Genomic DNA, 25,221 nt, shown 5'->3' with positions numbered 1-25,221 from the left:
TCTATTTGTCATTCTTTTAGTGGAAGGGTCATGACAGATAGACGCAGGAAGCTTATGGATAGAGGTCTTTTGAAGCCTGCCTTCCAAGAGCAGCTTGACAAGTCGGACCAGGCTTCTAAGTCCTCGAAGGGATCGAAGACATCGGAGCCCACGTCATCGGCTCCGAGTTCTTCGTTTAAAGTTCGTTCACCGGTTCCACAGCCTTCGGGGCCGAGTGTCGAGCTTCTTACTGTGACCGAGCCTCGAGTCTTGGAACCGGTGTCGGAGCTTCCACCTCCTGCTATATTGAGGTCGGTACCGTCCTCGGTTTCTTCGACCTGTTCTTCCAGGCCCCTCTCCGACACCGACGTAGATCGTGTGGTGCAGAAGTTAATGGAGAACACGGCCCTATCCAAGCTCATTGCAGTCTCCTCCCAATTGGTGTCGAGACTCGAAGGCCTTCCCTTATCTTCATCTGGTCCTCCTCCGAGGCCTACTCAGCTTTCGGAGCCTGGAGATGTTGATCAGATGATAGTGGAGCCCTTGGTGCTGGAACCGTCCCTTCCTCAGTCGGCACCGTTGACCTCGACTCCGTCGGAACCGTTAGCGGACTCGCGGAACTGACGATCCCTCCTTGGCTCCGGGACCGAGAGTCGAACCGATCTTTCGGTGCCGACTCTCCCCCTTGGTGCCTCGGCATGGATCACTTCGGCTCCGTCCTCGGGGTCGATGCCCTTGGCTTCCGTGTCGGAGACACTTCCGCGTTCTTCGGAACCGGGGGACTCCTCGACTCGGGGTCCGGGGGCCTTTGACCTCATGAGGAAGGTATTGTCTTCTCAGACAACCACGTCAACAGAAACAACTTCTCTCTCCCATAAAGGTCCGTTGTCTACTTCTGCACCCACGACTACCCATAAGCGTAGAGCACCAGTGTCTCAGCCACTCCCAGAGGGAGCCCCTTCTTCCTCGGAGGCCTCATCGGAAGCCCCTCCCGATGACGTTCCGAGGAAAAAGTTGTGCAAGAGGAGGCACTTCGATTCTCCACAAGAATCTTTAACGTCGGATACTGACTTAGATGAGTCAGAAGGGTCCCCAAAATCACCCTCAGAGGATGTCTCCTTTGCTGACATCCTGGAGATCCTGAAGCAGAGAGGTGATTGGCAGGCCCTACCCCCTTCTGAGGATGAGTCGGTTCTGCTGAAGGCATTTGGTGCTCGCCCTTCCTCCTCCTGGGTCACTCCGCCCTTCGACGAGTTAATGGAGTTAATTGTTCGAAGGGCGTGGGAGGCACCTGACACAGTGGAGCCAGTTCCCAGGAAACCTAACAAATACATAACTGCCCCTCAGGACAAGTCATATCTTACTAAGGGAGTTCCAGTGGACGCTATGGTGGTGGCCGCAGCCACTAAAAAGGAGATGTCCGAATCTTCCTCGTCTGTCCATCCCCCTAACAGAGACTCTAGGACCATGGACAGATATGGGAAGCGCATTTTCAGTTCGGCGACTTTTTCCATGCGATCGCTGAACTACTTGACACACTTCACATGATTACAGAGGGATCTAGTCAAAGATTTGGGAGATACCCTCCAGGGTAATACAGATGCTGCTGTCTCGGACAAAGTTACAGCACAGCTCAACACCCTTACATCCATAGTGTACTCGTCCATGAGGCTCATCTCGTATGTGGCCGAAGGGTCGAGTAGGGCTGCAGCTTCTGCGATTGCTCTTCGTAGACAATCCTGGATGCGGCTGTGCTCCTTTGCGGAAGCCTTCAAGTCTTCCTTTACTAACGCCCCTTTGATGGTGCCACTCTTTTTGGCCCCAAAGTAAAGGAGACCCTAACCCGGTGTGAGCAGGAAGGAAAGACTCTGTCTGCTGTTGGAGTCCGTTTTTCTACCCCATCCGGACCGTACCCCAAAGGGCAACGAGGTGGAAAGATGTGGTTTTGTAAACCCCAGGGTTCTTTCCCAGGCACACAGGGTGATGCCCCCCCCAGAGGCAGAGGAGGGGGCAGAAATGGAAGACGTCGCTCTGGCGGCAGAGGGGGTCCGCAGAACCAAGGTGACAGGGATACTATCCCTGGGAAGCCTTTCCAGCACTCCTGAGAGGAGGCCCGACTGTCCTGCTCTGGACGCAGTCGGGGGTCGCTTAGCTTTATACCCTCAGGCCTGGAAAAGCCTTACTTCAGACAATTGGGTAAAAAGCATTATCACCAGAGGTTACAAAATCCCCTTTGTATTTCCCCCATTACCACAAAGACGGTTCCCAGATGTACCACCCCATCTACGAAAACCAGCAGCGATAGAAATATCGAAGCTGCTAGAAAAAAGAGTCATCCAACCAGTCCCGGCGGACCAAAGAGCATCCGGAACTTACTCAAGGTTCTTTTTAGTTCCAAAAAAGACAGGGGACTGGAGGCCGATTCTGGACCTAAGCAATCTCAATACATTTGTGAAGAAAGAAAAGTTCCGGATGGTCACGCTTCAATCGATCCTTCCGTTTTTACAGAAGGACGACTGGATGTGCTCAATAGATCTCAGGGACGCCTACTACCACATCAAGATGGCCAGAGTGTCCAGAGATCATCTGCGCTTCCGGCTGGGAGCCAGTCACTTTCAGTTTCGGGCCCTGCCCTTTGGTCTAACCTCAGCCCCCAGGGTTTTCACCAAATGCATGGCAGTGGTAGCGTCTCACTTGAGACGCCTAGGATTCTGGGTGTTTCCATATCTAGACTACTGGCTCCTTACCGCCACCACTGAGCGTCAACTGATACAGGCCAGGGATTACACAATCAGCCTTTGTGCTCTGTTAGGGATTTCGATAAATTTTGAAAAATCTGCGTTACAGCCCTCACAGCATATTTCATTTATAGGCGCAGATCTGGATACCCGTTCTTTGCTAGTAAAACTACCTTCCGCAAGAATAGCTTCCCTACAACAACACGTATCTCTCCTACTACTATCCAAGAAATCCCCAGCCAAACTAGTCCTGAAGGTTTTAGGGCTCATGTCAGCTTCCCTCATTGCAGTTCCCATGGGGAGGCTACACATGAGAATTCTCCAGTGGCTGCTGTTCACACAGTGGTCATTCCAGCAGTTACCCCTGACACACGAGATTCACATAACAGATTCCTGCAGAGCACACCTGTCTTGGTGGTTACAGGATCACAACCTCATCAGTGGCCGACAGTTTGTGTTACCCAACCCAACGGCCACGGTGACCACGGACGCTTCCCTGATGGGGTGGGGGGGCATCTTTCAGGGAAAGACAGTCCAAGGCGAATGGTCCAGCTTAGAGTACTACCTGCACATAAATGTTCTAGAGATGAGGGCAGTGTTTCTAGCGTTGCAACACTTCTCCCCCTTTCTACCTCTAGGGACTATTGCAGTACAGACGGACAACATGTCCGTAGTCTGGTACATAAACAAACAGGGAGGAACCAGGTCTTACCAGTTGTGCAGAGAGGCCATGAGAATTTGGCAATGGGCAGAGTCCACGGGTCGCTTTCTAATAGCAATGCATATCCCGGGGTTATCCAGCGTCATAGCGGACAGCTTGAGCAGAGCCATCCTGTTACCTCAGGAGTGGTCCCTCAATCAGAAAGTGGCGGAAAGGATTTTCCGCAAATGGGGCCAGTCTTGCGATCTGTTTGCGTCTCCAGTGAACACCAAATGCAGAAGCTACTTTGCCCTTATACCCCCTCCAGGGGATGTCCCCAGGGACGCTCTGATTCACGATTGGCCCCCGGGTCTCCTGTACGCTTTCCCTCCTATACCACTGATCCTGAAATTTCTTCAGAAAGCCAAGGACCAGGAAAGGACTATAATTCTCATTGCCACATTCTGGCCTCGTCAGATTTGGTTCCCCTTTCTTCAAGCCCACCAAATGCAGGAGCCCTGGATTCTGGACCCAGTGCCAGATATACTGACTCATTCATCAGGGGCTCCTCACCCGTCGCTCCTATCCCTCAAGTTAGCAGCCTGGCTGCTCCGCTTCCCTACTTAGCCAGGTCTGATCTTCTATCTCCGGCGGTCCAGAACATTCTGGTCGTCTCCCATAAGGCTTCCACTACTAAAATCTATACCAGTAAGTGGAAACGTTTCGTCCACTGGGCGACTGCACAGCATTTGGATCCCTTAGTAGCCCCCCTAAACAAAATTTTGGAATTCATGTCCATTCTGTTTCACCAAGGAGCCTCTACTGCCACTTTAAAAGTTCAGTTGGCTGCTATTTCCAACTTTCACATAGGAGAAAACGGAGCTCCCGTTATGGCTCATAGGCTTTGTAAAGCCTTCATGAAAGGGTCCTTTCATCTCAGACCAACAGTTAGGTTACCTACAGCTCCTTGGAATCTAAATTTACTCTTATCCCAGTTAATTTTACCACCCTTTGAACCAGCTTCTTCCTGTTCCTTAAAGTTCTTGTCCTGGAAGACTCTTTTCCTAGTAGCTATCACTTCAGCCAGACGGGTATCAGAACTTCAGGCACTTTCCATCAAGCAGCCATATTTAATTTTTCACCCTGACAGGGTATCATTACGCACCAACCCTTCCTTTCTTCCTAAGGTTTGTTCGGTTGCCAACATTAATCAGTCCATTGAGCTTCCTACATTTTTCAAGAACCACTCCAACAAGCTGGAATATATGTTACACAAATTGGATGTTCATAGACAACTCAGATTCTACCTGGATAGAACTAAGGACCATAGGAAAGCAGACCAACTATTTATAGCCTTTGCGGACAACAAAAAGGGCATGGCAGTGACGAGGCGCACAATTTCTAAATGGCTAACTGATTGTATATCCTTCCTGTATTCTGCTTCAAACCAGATTTTGCCCACCAAACCTAAGGGACATTCTACTAGGTCAGTTTCCACATCTCTGGCTCATGCGGCTCGTCTGGCATTGGACACTATTTGTGCAGCCACCACTTGGTCCAAACAGCATACATTCATCACTCATTATAAAGTTGATAGGAGTTCCAGGGATAGAGCATCTTTTGGTTCCACTGTGCTCAGGAACGTTCTTCCGTGAGTCACTCAGGGTAACGGAGCTAGGGACGCTACCCATTTGTAAGAACAAACGGCGAGATTGAGCACTCTCACATAAAGAAGTTATGTCCTTACCATAACGTTCCATGTGGAGTGTTCATCTCGCCTTTGTTCTTACATCCCCACCCTCCCACCCTCAGGTATGGAAGAACGTATGGATTTAGAAGTCTGGTCTGTTTGTCTCCCACTAGTGGTCTCTCTGTTGTTCCTACTGACTTGAGCTAGTTACTGTTCCTTATGTATACTTAGGTATCCCTTTTATGCTTGATTACCTTTGTTATTGCTGGATCTGGTCTTGTTTTGCAAACTAGATCTGAGGTAGAGGCAGAGGGAATTGTGGGAGGTAGGTTGGTCTCGAGCTTATCCTAGATGCAGAGCTTTGCTAAGCGGCCGACTCGGAGCCGAGGATCAGCTCCGACACCCATTTGTAAGAACAAAGGCGAGATGAACACTCCACATGGAACGTTATGGTAAGGACATAACTTCTTTTTATGTGCTTTGTCAGGGAAACCCTTTTAAAGCAGTAGTTGCTGCTTAAAAAAAAAAAAAAAAAAACGCTTCACAGCTACCAGCTGTTTCATCACAGCTGCCAGAAGCCAGATAACTGTAAGTAAGAAAATTGTGTTTTTGGAGGATGTACGTACAAGCGTAGTTGTAATGGGCTGCATAGTGTTTACATTATGGAGAAAATCCTTGTTTTGTACTTTGCTGTTATCGGAGCAACACCTTATACGTGGTTGCTGAGCTCCGAATCCAGTGCCTTGTCATGTCTTTTTGTTGTTCATCTAACCAGGTGTGTATAAAATATTTTACTGGATAACATTTAAAAAAGGAAATGTCAATTCTAAATTTTATGCAAGACCAAAAACACTTACAAGATACTGAATTTGGAGCGCAAAAAACGCATTTAAAGTGCTGCCCCGATAACGGAAAAGTACCGAATTATGACAGTACCAAAAAAAAAATGCTTTGAGGCTTCAGAACAAGCTGTGAATTTATCGAGTATTTTCATCTGTAACACATTACAAACTTTATCAGAATAAAGAAAATAAATGAATGCCACTGTAAATAACCTCTCTCATCAAATGTCATTAAATATGTGAATGCTCCAAATTTTCAATAATAAAATCAATATAAATATTAATTAATCAGACATTAATTTAATCCTGCAATATTTCAAAAACATTTTATATTTATATTGGCATTTAAACCTATCGATTTATCTGCCTGCCATTTGGTTTCCCTCCTTTCTAACATATTATTAATATCACCTTCACATGTGTCACCATCTTCATGGTCCAGTACAAAGAATAGAAACTTTCTAAAATCCTCACAAGTAATGGAATGCTTAACAAAGTGTTGTTTTTTTTTTTTTTATCTTGATAGCATAAACAAGTTCCAGAATACGTTTAGCTAGCATTCTGGTAGTCATAACAACATAAAATGAATCACGAACAGCACATAACGCTATGTAAACTAAGCTTTTAAATTTACATGTATAGTGATTTTTACCATATAAAACTTCATTATAATTCCTAAAATCTAAACGAGGACCTTCGTGCATGTAACAACACATATTACATTCATCTCACTTAAAAGTGCCACTACTTTAAATTTTTAATGGACATTCTGTCCTACAAGGGACTTTTTCTAACAAAAATCTTAGGGAAGAATTCTTTTTAAAAACAAAGTTAGGATTTTCACCCACCATATGCCAAATATTTTGATTTTTCTCTTAAAATATTCCAATTGCCGGTTGCAACGTCCCTAATATTTTAGAATCTACAGATATCTCCAGAGTTAGTGCTTTATTATGACCGTATACTTCAAAACTTGACGCTGGTAAAGTCAGAATCCAGGATTGCTTTATATTTCAGTGCTGTTGACTATCTTGAGCTACCTCATCTAGCATAATCTCACTATAAACTTTATCAACACCATTTTAATAATAAAAGTTAATTCTTCGTTAAATGTAATAATATTAGTGTTCATCCTTGAAGCTCTAACTATCTTGCCCTCTGGGGATGTTTTTCTTTATAAAAAATGGATGTGTAAGTCTCTAACCAATGTAATGTCTAAAAAAATTGCAAAATTTTATTTGGAATGGTCCTGAAAGTATGATTAATGATTTGAACAACAGGCCCCATTTTTTTAAGATTTACATTAGGTGACATAGTTCATTCTGTATATACAAGGCAGTGCTGGAGGGAAAAAACTTGTCAGGGAAGTGGAAGTAAGGGCAAAGGGATGGAAGATAGTAGGCCATTTACATTGAGAATTTGCTTTGTTAAGGTTTACAGAAGTAATACATGTTTTTAAAATGCTTCAGTCAGCAACATCTGTAACCAAAACCAGTTAAAAGTGCTCAAGTTTAAGTACTCACATTTTGGTGGTGGTTGGATCAAAAAGTCACCTCTCTGGGATAGTGGGATCAGAAACAGAAAGTCTAGCCGTGTTCATCACAGGCATGCAGCAATGTGTGACTCTGCTCACACAGGAGCACAGCCACGTGACACTCAAAAATAAAGCAATCACAAAGCACTAATAAGCATTTGGAGCACTTGGTGCTAATATTGCTTCATGTGATATAATTTCATACTACAAGAGCGCAAAGTTTTTTGATGAAGCTAAAGAAGTCTGCTAATAGAGACCATTTTGTCACCCAAATTGTCCTCTGACTGTTGAACAGGCTAACCTATAATACATGCTTTTTAGATTATCTCCTTTTAATTTAAATCTAGCATCGCTAATTGTATAGGCATCAGAATTTACAAACATAATATAAAATAATCTGTGCTCTTCAAATATGTCACAGTGGACAGGTCCCACTGAACATATGAATTCTTCATTGTCACGAAACCTCCTGACAAGTGACAACCCTATAGCAGTGTTACGGACTATCACACTTGCTCAGTAAACGAGCCAGAACAGCTGTAAATAGAGGCGTTCTTATACCAATGATGGTGAACCTATGACACGGGTGTCAAAGGTGACACACCATGATGTTTTGGGTGACACGCCAGTGTTCACCAACACCGGAGTTACCAAAGAAACTGAACAAATAAAAATATAAGAAATATGTGACCCTGCACCACACAGAACTTAAAATGGGTTCTCACCATCAGTATAAGCACATCATCTGTCCTCATATCAGCCGCACAGCTCAGTTGACTTCTAACTGCTGCACAGGAAGCTCATTTTCAAGACACAAGTGTGATATCTGCAACTGCAGTTTCCAAATGAGAGCATTTGTTTGAAATCAGCTTTTACATTCATTGCTTGTGTGAAGTGCACTAAATGATTTTGTGCCAGGAACCAGTTCAACAACACTGCTGCAGATGTAAGTAAGTTATTAACCTCAGAGACTATTTCGGTATACTGTTTCCATAGTCTGCAGAGAGCAGTGCTGATATTGTTTTCTCTTCGAGGTTACACTTTTGCAGAGGTAAGTAGTCTGCATTTCTAAGTGTGTGCTGTTTTACATACCTCTCAACTGTTCTACTTAATCCCTCCTAAAACTGGTGACGTTTTACGCTTAATAATGACAATAATTAGATTTATAAACTTATTTTACTTCAGAAAATGTAGAAAATGTATATTCATGTTCATTTTATTCTGTGCATGTTGGGAGGAGTGGACATGCAAGCATAGTCAAGTTAGGGCATTTTCCATATTTTTTGACATGCTGAGCCCAGAAGGTTCACTATCACTGTCTTATGCTGTTCTTGACTGTGACTTTCTTATTCTTAGTTATTCTAGTCAGCTCTATCACAGTTGTCTAAAACACAGTGAAGGTATTCAAAATATTTTGCTGTTCATCAACTGCTCTGTTAGTCTTAAGCAACTGTGCAGGCTAACTGGTTCCTAATTTCTGAAAGGTGCACTCTCCTAATATCTCCACTGACAAGTTACTTAACTTTTAATTGCTGCCTTGAAATTTTCAGGAAAACCTCTTTTACCTTCTTTGTGTGCTGTACCGCTGCACTCCCATTATCAAACCTTGGTACTCGCCTCTCTATGGTAGCAAGGAGCATTCCATCCTTGGCCCAAGACTTTAGAACACTGCACTTTCTCATATTATGTCATTAGTGCTGCATTCATTTCCATGCTTGGGTGTTACTTTCTGGATAATGCAAATTGAAAGCATGTGCTATTAAAACACTCTTTAAATGATTGAGTTTGATCCCCCCCCCCCCCCACCTTGGTTCTTTGGTTGTGAACTTTGTCCTTTAGGACTGCACTATAATCAAGAATGCTCATTTACTGCTTATGTTTTTGCATTTTGTGTTTGTGCATATTGAATATTCATTTCATTTTATTAGTTGGGAATTATAATTTCTTTTGATAGTTAGAGATCTGTCATTGCTTGTGCATCCTCTGTTACATTCCATTTTCTGAGACAGGTCATGGCTGAAAAAGAGTTTAGTGGATCATCTTGCTTGACTGTAAAATAAAATGTTTAGTATTGTTATTGCAGTCTGTCACCAAAAACAGTAAGTAGATAGGTGAACAGCCATTTTGTGTAAAATCAGTGTTATGACAGAGTTACTCATCACTAGATTACACTTATGGTACATAATGTCACTCTAGTGTATTTGCAACTGTTATCTCAGAAAAGATGCTGAAACTTTTGTTATTTCAATGTTTTTTATTTCTTTAGAATGAGCTAATACCTTTTAAAAGGTCCGGGAACAATGATTTTAGTATATTCACCTAAAATCCCCTTGCTTGAGATATACTCCAGCTTTAGCCTTAGGCATGTTATTCTTTTCACATTCTAGCACAGGAAAACAAATTGTAATGTTTTTTCATTGTTTCCCCACTGCTGTTGTGTTTGAGTATTAGGTTAGTTTGATTGTAACTGACAAAAGCTATTTCTTTTTTATTGCAGTTGAAGGCCCCCCTATGTTCCCATCTCAGTACCTCTCTTTGCCAGTGAAACATCCAGATAAAATGGGATTTGATGAGGTAAGTGCACCCAGTAGTCAGATTTTATGACATAATACAAAACCTCTTTGTTGACTAGGTTTTGACTGAGAATGGAGACCCAGGGAGAAAAACTTCCATGTTATTAAACTTTGCAGATCATCTTAAATACAAGATGCAGTAGTCATGGAACAAGTACAGTTCCCATTAAAGAAGATCCAGAAAGCAGCAGTGGAAACTTGTATAAATTCAGCATGTATGACATCTGGTTACTGACGTGATATAAAATGTATAGCTACAGCAATACCATTGTAGCAGACTTTCCTAAACTATAGGGCTGGCTTGCCTTTGAGCAGCAGTGTTTCAGCAGGAGTGAGGAAGGTGAATGCTAACAACAACAGTGTAAACAAGATCACTACAAATGAGGTGAGAGGGATAGAACCGAATATGAGAGGGGCAGAAGTGAATATGAACACTGAGGTAGAGGAGAACAAAGAATTTGAATGAAATGGACATTGTAAGAAGTAAATGGGAGAAAATAAATATGCAGAAAAGGTATGCTGAGTGAAGGTGGAGTGAATATGGGTAAAGATTGAACATACAGAGGATGAGGAAGGAGGCAAGAATCCCAAGAAAAAGAGTGTGAGTGTATGAGTGAAAGGACCAAGCAGGAGCAGTCGAGAGAGAGCGAATAATGAAAGAAAAACAAAAGGGCAATAGGGCTGTTGCCAGGAAGTAGGTACATATGGAGCAGGACGGGGCAAGACAATGAAGACAGTAGAAGGGCATCAGTGACTAAACTAAGAACTCTAATCTAGTTAACCAAGCTGCCACTTTATTGTGTAGTAAGACTGCAGTTACAGTGCCTCTGAGATGACAAAAATGATCTGAAAACAATGGCAAAGGGAAGGCACATTTTTGTTATACTAGCAGAAACTGGGAGGAATTTCCAGGCTGAGGCAATATACTCTGAGATGTGATCATCTCTATTTTTATTAAGTTTAAGTAGGTTGACATTCGCATATTACAGAAACCTGGCAAGGTAATGCCTGCTGATGAAAAGTGAAATGATAGGACAGCTGCCTTACCAGAATTGTGAGACTCTGTACTATAGTGTCCAGTATAAAATGAAATAAAATCTGATTCTAGGGGAAAAAATTAATAAATTGTTTAAGTTGCTCATGTATGGCTAAAGTATTTTTTTTGCAGGGGGATGCTTCGTAGTCCTCACATGAGAGGCTGTATTTCCACACCCCTGCAAACTGCATTGCTGCTATTACTGCTCCTCAGTATAGTGGGAATACTCCAAGGCACCACAAGCATGATAATAGGTTTGCTAGTATTGGGCCACATTTCAGAGAATATCAGTTAAAGACCTTGGAATTACAGGAAGCTGTCAGTACAGTAGGAAACAGTGAAATACAAAGTGCTTTCTGGGCAGAAATGAGATGAAAGAATTTTAATGTATTAGTCAGTTCAGATCCACCCATTATGCGGAATTAGATGTAATATTTCCTTCAGGATCTGTCAAGTATGAATTCTACAGCAGGGTGATAGGGATTTTGTAATGTGGACAGCAGTGAGCTGTTCAGATTTGTTTAAAGGACAGCACCACATAAGACTGTAGATCAAGGATTATATGAGTAGCCATAGACTCTTTCAGTGCTTAGAATCCCTTTGGGTAGTATGAACCCAGTTAGTGATTTTTTTTCTTTACCTTTTTGCCTCATAGTCTGTGATACATCTGCCTTCCCCAATGACACACCAGTCCTGCCTCCATAAAGGTGGGGACTCATCCTCTAGTTCCACCTAGGAGCGGGGGTGGGGGGGTCTTATGCGGGGGGCCAGCTGTCATCTTGACAGACATCAGTGGTATTTTCTGTGCCCTTGCCAGCATTCCAACCATCAGGGCATTATTATATGTATACCCTAACCCCACCTGTGGTGGTGACATACCCATCTATGCCACAGTGAGGGCTAACTATGCATCCACCCACCTATACATGCATGCTGCCTAGCATGTACAAACATGAGCTACTGTCACTGGCTTTGGAAGCCACAGAACATGCCCTTATAGACTAACTGCTGCTTGGCTGTGAGACGTGTGACTGCTGCCGCACTACACTGAAGTGGCAGAACCAACCAGCTAGGATCCTCCAGTCTCCTGTGCAGAATAGGCAGTGGCCATCCACCCCTCTCCTTGTCTTCCTGTCAGTCACCCATGCCACTAACCAAACCTGGGTCATATTCAAGTCTTTATCCTTGCTACTGGAAGGCTATGAGCCTAGTTGCTGATTAGCCTTTTTACAGCTAGACAGGACATCATCATTGACCCCCCCACACACTTATCACATTTTCAATATGTGGTCAGGTTGCTGTGAACTCTTGCTATCTCACTCTATTCAGTGCCACTCTTCTACATTCTTTGACAGTCATGTCTAACTCTGTCTGATCTTCTCACTCACAATCCAGCCATTTCCTTGATGGATGCCTTTGTTTCCTGTCTGTCCCAAATCTTTTTCACCAGATTGTTTTCTACCTGTATTCTGTATCTGTGCCCATACCATCATAGTTTGTTCTCTTTGAACTACTCTGCAATTGCAGCTACGTTGGCCTCTGCTCTGATGTCCTTATTTCCTTACCTGTCCCGCAGAGTGCATCCTACCACCTGTCTTGAGCACTTCAACGGCATCATATCTAGAGTCCTCAACTGCTCTGTCTTTACTGTCCAGGTTTCTGTACTGTACAGTAGTACTGGTAGTACCACTGTGTTGTACACCTTACTTTTCATTTTCTTTGACATTCTTCTGTCATATACTACCCCAACAGACTGTGCCATTTGGCTGCATCCCCTTTGATTCTAGCTTTGATCTCCTCATTCAGACTTCCCTTCTACTCAACTACCTCTCTCAGATATTTGAAGCTGTTAACTTGTTCCACTGTGGAACAGGATGTCCCTTCTCAGCTATCTGTCTCCCTGCAAACATTGAGTTGGTTGTGCTGCATCCTGATCTCAATTCTCAGTTTCTTCTGCCCCATTTGCTGCCATTATAGCCAACTTATCTGTACTCAGTTTCATCCCACGTGCCTTCAGTTTTGCATTCTGTTCCCCTATCCTTTGCTGACGTTCTTGCTCAGTGTGCCTGTAGTGCCACATTTGTCTGCATACATCAGTTTTGTTGCTCTGTCCCCTTTGACCTGTTTGCTAATGTAGTCCATCACCAGTTTGAACAGCAGTGGGCCCAGAGCTGAACCCTGATGCACATCCACTCCTAGTGGGAACCCCACTGTGAGATTAAGCACTGTTTGTATCTGAGTCATTGGATCCTTGTACATAGCCTGCATTAATTCTCCCAATGTTTCTGGGACTTTGAACCACCACAGGACTCCCAAATCAGCTTTCTTGAGATCTTTTCATATGCATCCTTCAAGTCTACAGTTGGACTCTTTCCTCATAATTAGCTTCTTCTCAACTATCTGTCTCCCTGCAAACATCGGATTGGTTGTGCTGCATCTAAATCCAGAATGCTCATCTTCCATATTACTTTCTATTACTATGTGTATTCGTTTACCAGTCACCCTCTCCAGAGCTTTCATGCAGTGTGACAGGAGTTTGATACCTCTGTACTGTCCACAGTTGTGGATGTCCCCTTTGTTCTTGTACACTGGCAGTAGTATGCTCACTTCCCAATTATTTGGGATATGCTTTTCTCTCCATACTGCTATGAGTACCCTCGGGATCTGTTTTTCTCTTGTCTCACCCAACGTTTAGGTTCATAGGCAAGTAGTAGGCTAACTGCCCTTGGGGGTCAAGTGAAGACTAGACAGTTTTCCCTCAAAGATGAGTTTCAAACCCTGTACCATCCATCTCTGAGCTAAACACTTTAAAATTTATGCCAAATGATTTTTTTAATTGTATCTGCTGTGACCTCATCTGAGCCTGCTGCTTTCCCCGACTTCATTTTCCTTCATGCAGTACAATTTCTTTGGGGTTTTCTTCATTCAGAAGGTGCTAGAAGTACTTCTTTCATCTGCCTTTGATGCTCTGTTGGCTGGTGAGCAGGTCGCTGCTGGCATCCCTTATGAAGGGTGTCTGGCTATCTTCTTTGTCTTTCTGTCATTGCCTTGCAACCTGATAGTTTCTTTGTGCCCTCTGCTGAGTTACTTTCCAGAACTGTTAGCAAAAAACATAGCATCTGAGACACTGTTGCAAGTCTTCTGCTAGCCAGTCAGTATTCCTTGTTAGCCTGGTCCATCTTTTCTGTTTCTTTACTTTTTCCTGCACTCCTCATTACTTTTAATGACTTCCTAGACTTCTGCATTCCACCGCCAGTTTTCCTTATGTACCTTATTTCCATACCTGGCTTGGCCATTTATCTGTTCTATAGTCCTCGCACATGCTGTTTTGAAGTGCTGCAATTCTTCTTCAACTCCACCTATTTCTTCTTCTTCCTGAGGTTGTAGAGCCCTGAGTAATTTGTTGAAATCTTCTGCTTTCTCTCCAGTTAGTTCAGGTCTTCACCCTTGTCTTTTTTGACCTTGGAGCCTTCTCTGACCATTGCTTGCAGCTGATTGTGGCAACCTGTGGTTTATGCTGTGGACTGATTGCTTCACTGGGTTGACTTTCCAGTTGCTGATTCTACCCCAGTGCCTTTTCCTTACTAGGAGGAAGTCAGCCTGAGTTGCATGTTTAACCACTCCTATATGTGATATTGTGATTGTCTTTCTGAACCATGTATTGGTCACCATCAAGCCATTTGCCAGACAGATGTCTAGAATGGCCTCTCCTCCTTTATTCTTTTGCCACACCCACATGGACCAAGGCAGTCTGCATAATCCTGTTCTATCTGTCTTGATATGTGCATTCAGAGCACCTGTTATCAACACCAGTTCGTGTTGTCTTGCTTTATTTAGTAGGTCCTGTGACTGCTGTTTGAATGCACTCTTTTCTTCACTAACACAACTCTACTGTGAGGCACAGGCTGAGATTATAAATAGTGTCCTATCCTTATACTGGTTTCTGAATGCATGTGAATATGTCACTAATTCTGATGACATTCCTCACTATTTTCTGGAGCCTGTCCCTCACCACAATTTCCGCACCATTTCTAGCCTGTCCTCCTGTGTAGTAGACTCTGGACCACAAGCCAAGTGGCTTTGCTGCACTGCCCTTCTGTCTTGTCTCCTGGGTACATTGGATGTCCATCCTCCTCCTTACCATCATTCCAAGTTGCATCCTGTCAGTGAACCTTCACTGAGTGTAGCAGTTCTTAGTTCATGTTTGGCAGCCTGATTGGTTTTACATCGTGCTTTCACTCAGCTATCCCAGGTGACCATAACTGGGCACCTGGACATTGGCCAGCCATTAGCTTATTGATCTAGTGTTGCTATGCTTTGTCAGGCATACACTGGCCAATACACACCTCTCACCATTAGCATGGGTCCCTGGCATATGTCCGAGTAGGATGGGTCCTAAACTCACTTGTCACTGGCAAATACCCATTCCCATTTTGGAAACATGAGTCAACATGATGAAATCATCCAGATCCAATTTTGACACTGTTGAGTGGCTAGCCCTGACATGGATATGTGTTCTCCTATCTTGAGAATACTGTGCACCACAGTTGCTGCCCAAAGTGGTTGGTCTATACAAACTCTACCCCCTATAGAGCACCTTCTAGAGTCTGTGCTGCTGCCCACAGCTCCATTCCTGGGCGAGTTTGAGTTGGAAACACTTAGCATGCTTTTGGGAGGTGGGAGGAACTCCATAGAGGCAAGTGAGAGAACATGAAAATGAAAACTCCATACAGGCATTGGATAGAGGTCAGGATTGAACTTTGTACCTTGTGCATGTGAGATGAAGACCTTAACCATTATGCCAACTGGTATCATCTAATAATGCTGTGATTATGATGATGATGATATGCAGCTAGACTGGGACAAGCTGACTGAATTTAAGCTCTCTCTCATACTGGGTGTCCAAATGTTTCACAAAGGTAACTATTTCAAGTAGCTCGCCAGTAGGTGGGAGGACTGAAAAGATGGTGATCTACGTTCCGTTGTTCCTCTGCTTTGAAGCAGCACAGATTTTCAGCCATATTTCAAGGTAGCAAGACTCTATTTTCCAGAGTGGTTTGGTTAATTGGTAGGTTGTTACCTGTGCACAGAAGAATTGAATCATAAGCATACTGTTTGACTTTGAGGTCTGTATGTGGGAGTACATTTCTGCACATAAATATTTAATAGAGACCCATGACTGAGCCTTGTTGTCCATCATTAGGAAGGGAGTAGTGATTAAGTAGTGATTTAGCCCATTTAATAGTCTAGCAGTTGTGATTATGATAGGAAATTGGATAAGTAATACAGCTGAAACTACCCCTTGGCTGACTTTAAAACATTTAATTTTTTCCCACTTTCTTCTGAGTTGTAATGACTTCAGAGCTGCTTATATTAAGTAGGATAATTGTGGGGCACAGTACAATAGAACGGGGGAGTGTCCCTTTTCTATTTTTTCATGAATTACTTGCTTTACACCTTCATTTACCCACAAAATATATTTCAGAGCACTCTCTGATGCTAAAATGTTTACTTCTTTCAGCCATCTTGTGTACATTTTAAGTCTTAACTGTGCTATTTTATCCACTAATTTATTATATTCATTCACTAACAAAACTGGCCTCCTACTGTTCAATGCTTCCTATAGCCCATTTTTTAACAACACTATTGTAAACTTCTCTTACAAAAATTGTAGTTCTCTTACCCACTCAAAATACTTTTCATTCAAAATTTTAAGAACCTCTACCATTCATGTATGTTTTGTCCAAGCCTATCCCACATTGACCCTGGATAACACTCCATACAGTAATAGAGCTTTCTTTCTTTGTCAGTTTTGTCTGCTGTTGTCTCCACTACTCTCCCACTGCAGTCACTCCATCATCAGAAAACTTACTTCCCAGAAAAATTTGCTATCGTTTGTAATTTTTGCTCTGAATATGACACTACCGATTTCCAAAAAAGTATACTGTTGGTATATTCTTTTTGTTTTGCTTGTATTTTCAAAGCCACCCGTTTTATTCTATTTAGGGGGTGATATTATCTCTCATACCACTTCCTCAGTATTCTCTCAACAAAATTGTAGTTGTACTTCCTATGACATATTGCGTATTTATAAAACTGATTCATTGTAAAGCTCCACTTTTCCTATGTAAATCTGGCCTTAATGTTTCTTTAAATTATTGTTAAAACTGCTACACAAACTGCCACCATTTTGTTTAACTGGCACATAACTTTCTCTGTAGTTTCTATATAATTGTGTTCCTCCCTCAACTCCACCTACCTTGCCAGCCAAAAGTCCTATATAAATTGCATAACTGGCACATAACTTTCTCTGTAGTTTCTATATAATTGTGTTCCTTCCTCGACTCCACCTACCTTGCCAGCCAAAAGTCCTATATAAATTGCATAACTAGTACCTTCAAATGCTACTTTACTGCAAATTATAAAATCTGTCTTGATACCTGATTTATCTATGATAGGTGAATTAAGCTGACCCCTCTTAATCAACTCATGTCTGGAATAACTCCTTACAAGGTCTGGCATCAGTCCTTTTTATATTTTTTCATGTTCTTTTATTAAGCTCTGTAATATTGCTTTAACCCCCTCCCCTCCCATAGCAGAAGATGTTCACAGTGCAGACATGGTTGAATATCTCCCCACAATTCTGACCACCTCTTTGCTATTGTAGGCACATAAGCATTCAATGGCCTTCACCTTTTTTGCTCCCTGCTATGTATTCAATTTGCAGCTTTTCCACAGAACTGGAAGCAAATTCCATCAAAACTGCTAGCCAGTATCTTAAAAATAGTCCGAAGGACCGTGTGGCTCAGACATAGTGAATCTGAGCTGAACTGCCACGAAGCAAGCACTGCAACACTAAAGACAGCTCAGGAAGCCAAAGAAGCAGTATTGGAGAAGTGCCCTGTGCATGAAAACTTATAGGTATTTAACTTTGTTTATTGTATAATATAGCAAAGACCAATGACATGGGTGTGGTATATTGAAGATAAACCATGGTTGGTGTGGTTTAATCATGAGGATGAAGCCCGAGTGATTAAACATAGCCAACCATATGTAAATCTTCAATATACCACACAACTGAGTCGGTTATTGCTATTATACATTGATATTTATGAACAAAATTACTTTTCGTAAATAATGTCTTTGTATAACGGCACCGTGGTATTCTTCTGCTTTGTTTCCCGATTCCCCTGCTTTGTTGATATACTGCACATGCGTATAGGACTTCTGTTCCCATGTTTACCCAGTAAATCAGTGCTTTGGAAAGCAAGTAACTGAGATAGGAAGATATCCGTTGCCTTTTTTTTTTTTTTTTTGAGGGGGGGTGGAGAAAGCTGTAACCTACAGAGAGTTTAGAGGTATGAGAGACTGGGAAAATCCCATATCCGGTATGTTTCTTCAGTTTTGCAGAAGGTACCTCATTTTTCTTTTTTTTTTCTCTGCTCTCATAACTACATCTAAACTGTCTGGAGGTTACAGCTTTCTTTCTTATTTTAAGAAATGTGGACAAAATAAAGGAGGAGGGGATGGGTAATGTTGCTTTTTTGCATTGTCTGAAGGAAAGAAAGTCTGAAACTGAAATGCATGTTATTATTTAATGACTTTGTCAGTGATTTGTTGGAAAGCCACAAATTTTATAAGGAATGACGTGACTAAATAATGACACTCATTTCAGTTTCAGCCTTTTTCCATCGACTAATGCGTGTCTACACATACTAATAGATAAGAGATTCTGGCCACTCAGTGATACTTCAGTGGATGGACTTTAAGCATTGGTATATTCTCAATTTACAGTGGGCATGCCATTTGACTGACCAATCAGCGTGTTAGTTTTTGAATGTTAGTGGCCAGTCATTGTATAATAAAGATTTTTTTGCAAGTAAAATTGTTGATTTATTTTAAGAAGAGTTTACAGTACCTGTAGCAACCCAAATAGTTATTACCAATTAAGTTGTAGATCGTAGGTTAAAGAATCTTTTTCTCCCAGGACACTTCATAATATTGCTTGGCTGAGATACTACTTTGCAAAGAAATACAAGACGACATTGATGATTGAAAACTGGTAAACCTGCTGTCCCAGTAGCTTGACAGCTTTGTTTTATAAGATAATTATGAGAAAGCATGCGATAAAATCCTTATTTAAATGAATTGGTTACTATTTTTTTTATTCTGAAATCAAGTTTGGACCATTCAGTTATCAAAAATTGTTTCATTATTAACTCTTATTAAAAAAGTGATGTCATTCATTTTAACAGGGCAACTTTAAATCTTATTCCTTTCACTAGTCTTCACCCTTTCAGTCTGACTTTATGTAAAATAGGCTCATCTAAGAATGTTAACAATGGAACTGATTTTCTACCATAATGTTCCCAAAGTATGCAAAGAAGCAAACATCACTCTTGATGCCTTGAAGGGATTCATTTGAATATATATCTCATTTGTCATAATGATTTTATTTAAACTGAATTTTTTGCAGTCCTTTATTAGTACAATCATTCAGTTATATGGTAGTTCCTCAACACTGTTCCCATCATAGGTAGTTACTAGGCATGCAGTCTAGGAGACCATTAAGGAGCCTAGCCCAAATTCCCATTTGTCCAAAGCATTGTCTTGTTAAGTGAGTTGCTCAAGGGCACAGTAGGTAAATAAAGGTGGAAAGATTCAAACCACATACCCCTGGCACTGGAAGCATCTTATAACCAAATAGATTGTGTAAAGATCTATGGATGTCATTGTTTCCCTTACTCAGCCCTCATTAGGCCAGTCATTGAGTATAATGCCCCCTTTGGTATGTATCTGTCTAGACACATGCAACAACTGGAAAGCCCACAGGAGATACCTTACTAAAAGGATACAAGGCAAAAACAACATGTCCTACATGGACCAACTCAAAACCCTGTGTCTATCAGACTGCTAAGAACTGACCTGTGTCAGGCATACAAAGAATCCTCCGACCCATTAGTCATGGATTTACTGCACCTGAGTAAGACAGATGGTATCAGAAATAGTCTAGGGATCTAAACCTGTAGGGGTTCCTTCAAATTATCTATGTTATGATCCCCATTATTCACATTAGGGTGATATATAAATGTGAAGTTGTTCTATCTCGTCTTCATTCTCACTGATTGGTTCGGAGCCGATCCTCTGCCCTGACTTGGCCAAATGCAAAAGCTCGAGGTCTTCAAAGAGCTTGTAGCCTACTCCCTATCCCATGATGCAGTCGTGCTTCCCCCAGATCTCATTTGCCGCTGCAACAGATCGGGTGTTCGTCGCTCTGGCCAGTATTGTCATATTTTTGATATTTGTCTAAACAAGCTATTTTCATTCCTGTTTGTTGTTAGATTACAGTTAAGTACTTGAGACACTTGTCTCTTGTTAGTCTTTGTTAGTGCTTTTTCTCCTTTTCTTGAGACTGTTTATTGTAGGCCTTTTTTCTGTAAGTGAACTTTAATAGTTAGTTAGATTTACATAACTTGCTCCCTATCCTTTATATGTAGCCCGTTATTTTATTAGGGCATTAATGATATTTCTTTGCTTGCTTGCAAATACCTTTTATTCAACCCTGCGGGTTTTATTAGGGTTGTTAAATAGTTGTTGAACAGTTAGGTGTGTTTCATAGTTATTATAGTTACTAGTATAGTTAGTCTTAGACCCTCCTTTATTAGGGTTATTTTTTCTTATATAGATATTATCTGTGTGCTGTGTGATTTTATATATATATACATATATATATATATATATATATATATATATATATATATATATATATATATATATATATATATATATATATATATATATATATAAAATATACATATACACACACACACACACACACACACACACACACACACACACACACATACATTTTTCTTACATATAGATATACAGTTTGTTCTGCATTGGGTAATTCTCAGTTGACAGAGTTATGTCTGAAAAAGTTAAATCTGGGTTTAAAAAATGTCTGAAATGTGGACAGAATATGTCAGTTACAGATGGCCATACTAATTGTGTTTATTGTTTAGGTGAGCTTTACCTACAGGAAAATTGTGCCATCTGTCACTCTCTTTTAGCTCTCGCGTTCTTCCTGAATGCAAGAGTAAATTGATAGCAAGAGGTCTCTTGAAATCTTCATTTCAAGAAGCATTAGACAAGGACAAGCCTACTAAACCTCCAAAATCTGGGTCTACAAGCTCATCATCGGAGTCGGAGCCAAAAAAGGGCTCATTGACTTAAAAAACAGCTAAATCTGGTAAGACTGTCACCTTGACGCCGGAGGTAATTTTGGTCAGTGGGAGCCGGTCCCCAGCCTTGGAGCTGGTATCTCCCACTTTAAAATCTCTTATCCTCCAGTCTGAGACATCATCCATTGCTTCCCGTTCCTCAAGACTATCTGATAAGGACGATAGAGTGGTACAGAGACTTCTTCAGTCACAGGCACTAGCCAAAATTCTGTCGGGTCCGACCTTTAGGACCGACCCAGACTCAACCCGTTTCTTCAATTCCTCCTCTGATTCAACCTGAAGTTTTCCTTACCATAGGAGTACCCATTGATGCTGTGGTGGTGGTGGTGGTAGCGGCCACTAAGAAGGAGCTGTCTGAGACCTCCACATCTGTTCATCCTCCTAATAGAGATTCTAGGATCATGGACAGATATGGAAAGCGCATGTTTAGTTCAGCGGCCTTCGCTCTTTGATCCATGAACTATCTCACACATTTCATCAGACTACACAGAGATCTCCTTAAGGAGTTAGGAGATACTCTACAAGGTGCGGTAGCTGCAGGGGTCTCACATAAGGTAACCTTCCAGCTTGCTACCCTAATTCCCTTATTAACTCTTCCATGCGTCTGATTTCATATGCAGCGGATGGAACAAGTTGGGCAGCGGGTACAGGAATCGCTCTTAGGAAACTCTCCTGGATGCATTTATGTTCCTTTGCGGAGCCCTACAAGTCATCCTTTGTAAACACCCCCTTTGATGGTTCATCACTTTTTGGACCAAAAGTGAAGGAAACGCTTACCAGGTGTGAGCAAGATGGAAAGACTATCTGCCGTAGGAGTCCGTTTTTCCACTCCTACCAGACCTTATTCTAAAGGTCAGAAAAGTGGAAAAAATGTGGTTCCATAAAGCCCAAGGAGCTTTCTTTGGCACATGTGGTGAAACCCCCTCAAGAGGCAGAGGAGGGGGCAATAATGGAAGACGCTGTCTATGCAGCAGAGGGGGCCCGCAGAACCAGGGTGACAGAGATCAGTTCTTTGGCAAGCCCTATCAGCACTCCTGAAAGGAGGCCCACCTGTCCATCTCTTGAGGCAGTCGGAGGATGCTTATCTTTATACCCAGACACCTGGCTAAAAATCACAAAAGATTGGTGGGTACAAAGAATAATATCCATAGGATACACTATTCCCTTTACTACCATTCCACCCCCTGTGAAAAAAATCCCAGATGTTCCACCCAGTCACAGGGGCCAGACAACCATAGAGATTACAAGGTTGCTAGAAAAAGAGTCATCCAACCAGTCCCAGCAGACCAGAGAGGATCCAGAACTTACTCAAGGTTCTTTTTAGTTCCAAAGAAAACAGAGGACTGGAGAACAGTTTTGGATCTTAGCAGGTTGAACAAATCTGTCAAGAAAACAAAGATGTTCTTCATGTTTCACTGTTGCAGTTATCACATTTGGGTTATCTGCCTGCAGGTAGCCCTCAGTCGGCCTGAATACCAGTCTTCAGATTTCTGCGTCGGATGCCGTCTCCTCTTCCATGACGTCAGGTCATCAGGGGTATAGAATGTGCAGCCAACGCCATTACATCAATCTTTCTTGCCTTGCAGTGCCCGAAGCAGAAGCAGTTTGCAAGTGCCGATCGGCCGACTCCTGAAATTTTCATTTTTGAGTTTCAGACCCAAAGTCTTCAAAAAAGAGAAGTACCCCATTGTGGATCCTTTTTCTTGCTCCAACCGATGTCAGTAAAAATTAACAATTGTCTTACTTGTGAAAAGCAAATACCTCATAGAGATTTTCCTTCGTACTGCATTCCCTGTTTAAGCCCAGACGACGACGTCCCTCGCTGTGGGTTTTATGCGTTGTTCAACCCCCTTCCATTATTTGTTCTGATTGGTCTAAGGTTCATTTTAATGAACTATCCCCTATTCATTGAATATGATCTGAAGAAGGTTATTACCGAAAGCGCTTATCGCTGGAGAAGAGTAACGGGATTTTACTTCCATTTTGTTTTATGTTTTCACCTCTTGTTCTATGTCATTGAATTTTATTAAAGGATAGCTACGTGGTGGTGCTGTGATTTTCTACGTAATTTACTTCAAACTATTGGCCACAAAACCCCAGCTGTCTGCAAGGAAAATACTGCAAGCCCTGGGGTTCATGGCCTCTTGCATTCTACTAATTCCATATGCAAGACTGCATATGAGGAAACCCCAATGGTGTCAACATTCTCAGGACCTGGAAACAATGATTTCTATCATTCCTTGTATGAAGACAGAGTTCTTTTGGTGGGCAGAGGTCTGCTACCACAACAAGGGACTCCCTTTCACTCTACCCCTGCTACCCCTAACAACAGATGCATCAGACTATGCATGGGGGGCTCACATGGCAGGGCAGTGCATTCAGGGCAAATGGAACCTGAGACACATGCACCTGCATATCAATCAAAAAGAAATGTTAGCTGTACAGAATGCTCTGACAGCCTTCAAAGACCATATTCTTCCAGGACAACTATTGGTAAAGACAGACAACGCCACAGTTATGTGGTACATAAACAAGCGGGGGGGAACACACTTGTACCCTCTCTGCAGAGTAGCCATAGCTCTATGGAACACAGCCCTGAGCTACCAAGTACACCTACAAGCTCAATTCCTTCCAGACAAATTAAATTCGCTGGCAGACGACTTAAACAGAAATCTCATGGACCCACACTAATGGAAACTAGAACTCAAAATATTCAACCTCTTGAGGAACAAATGGGGGACTCCAGAGGTAGACCTGTTTGCCGCCCCTCAGAACTACCAATTGGACAAATTCTGCACAAGAACTCCCCACAGTCAAGCTTGGAAGGTGGATGCCCTCTCCTTTACCTGGGAAAGCCTCTTGGTTTATGCCTTTCCCCCTCTGCCTCTCCTCTTGAAGGTCCTACTAAAGATCAAACAGGACAAGCCAAGGACAATACTGATTGCACCAGACTGGCCACGCCAGCACTTGTACCCCCTCTTGCGCATTATGACACTGCTGCAACCATGGCACCTGCCTCAGATCCCTTCCCTGCTGTCCCAGCAGGCGGGCCAGATTCTGCACCCTCAGCTTCAAGCCCTGAACCTTGCAGCATGGCTAATTCCTTGAGCTCTCCTCTAGCATCCCTCAGTAAGCAGGTGCTGGATGTCATTCTGGAGGCAAGGAGGCCTAGTACTAGAAACTCCTATGCTGAAAAGTGGAAAAGATACTGTTCCTGGAGCCAGGTTCAGGGGATGGGCACAATGGTGCCCAGCTTACCTCATATTCTACAGTACTTAATAGAAATGCTCCACAAGGGCCCATCCTTCTCATCAATTAAAATTCATGCCTCTGCCATTTCAGCACATTATAATACTGAGCTGCCCCTCTTCTCTCACCCCCTGCTAAAACAATTCCTTAGAGGGGCCAAACATTTAAGACCCCCCAGGAGAGCTCCCACTCCAGCCTGGGACCTTAACTTTGTATTGGAAAAGCTCACCCCCCCCCCCTTTGAGCCAGCTGCAACAGCAGAGTCGAAATTCCTTTCTTGGAAAACAGGCTTTCTTATAGCCATCACTTCAGCAAGAAGAGTGTCTGAATTACAGGCCCTAATGGCAGTGGAACCCTTCATTATCTTCCATGCGGACAGGGTTTCCCTCAGGAATAATCCTTCCATTATGCCCAAGGTGGCGTCTAGTGTGGCCCTAAATCAGTCCATTCATTTGCATACTTTTTTCCCTAATCCATAAAACAAAGGGGAACGAATACTGCACTCTCTGGTCGTGCATAGACAACTTAGATTTTATTTGGACAGGACTAAGCCTCTCAGAAAATCTGAACAGCTGCTAGTTGGCTTTGCTGCAGGGGCAGAGGGGAAGGCCATTTCAAAGCAGACCATTTTCAAATGGATAGCCCATTGCATTCATTTCTACTACAAGCACCATGGAAAACCTACCCCACAGGGGA

General features: G+C 42.5%; 1 protein-coding gene across 1 annotated transcript in view; it reads left to right on the top strand.

Annotated features, from left to right (window-relative positions):
• The window catches only part of LOC122790939 (probable inactive glycosyltransferase 25 family member 3), a 598,803-nt gene that overhangs the window by 182,090 nt on the left and 391,492 nt on the right, over positions 1-25,221 (top strand). The window contains exon 7 of the mRNA XM_044058643.1: positions 9,921-9,997. Within this exon, the coding sequence (XP_043914578.1) occupies positions 9,921-9,997 (77 nt within the window). The remainder of the gene's footprint in view (positions 1-9,920; positions 9,998-25,221) is intronic.

The sequence above is a fragment of the Protopterus annectens genome, chromosome 16.part0, assembly GCF_019279795.1.
Source record: "Protopterus annectens isolate FY-2018-M chromosome 16.part0, PAN1.0, whole genome shotgun sequence".
Taxonomy (NCBI): domain Eukaryota; kingdom Metazoa; phylum Chordata; order Ceratodontiformes; family Protopteridae; genus Protopterus; species Protopterus annectens.
This window is presented reverse-complemented; position numbering and strand designations above follow the sequence as displayed.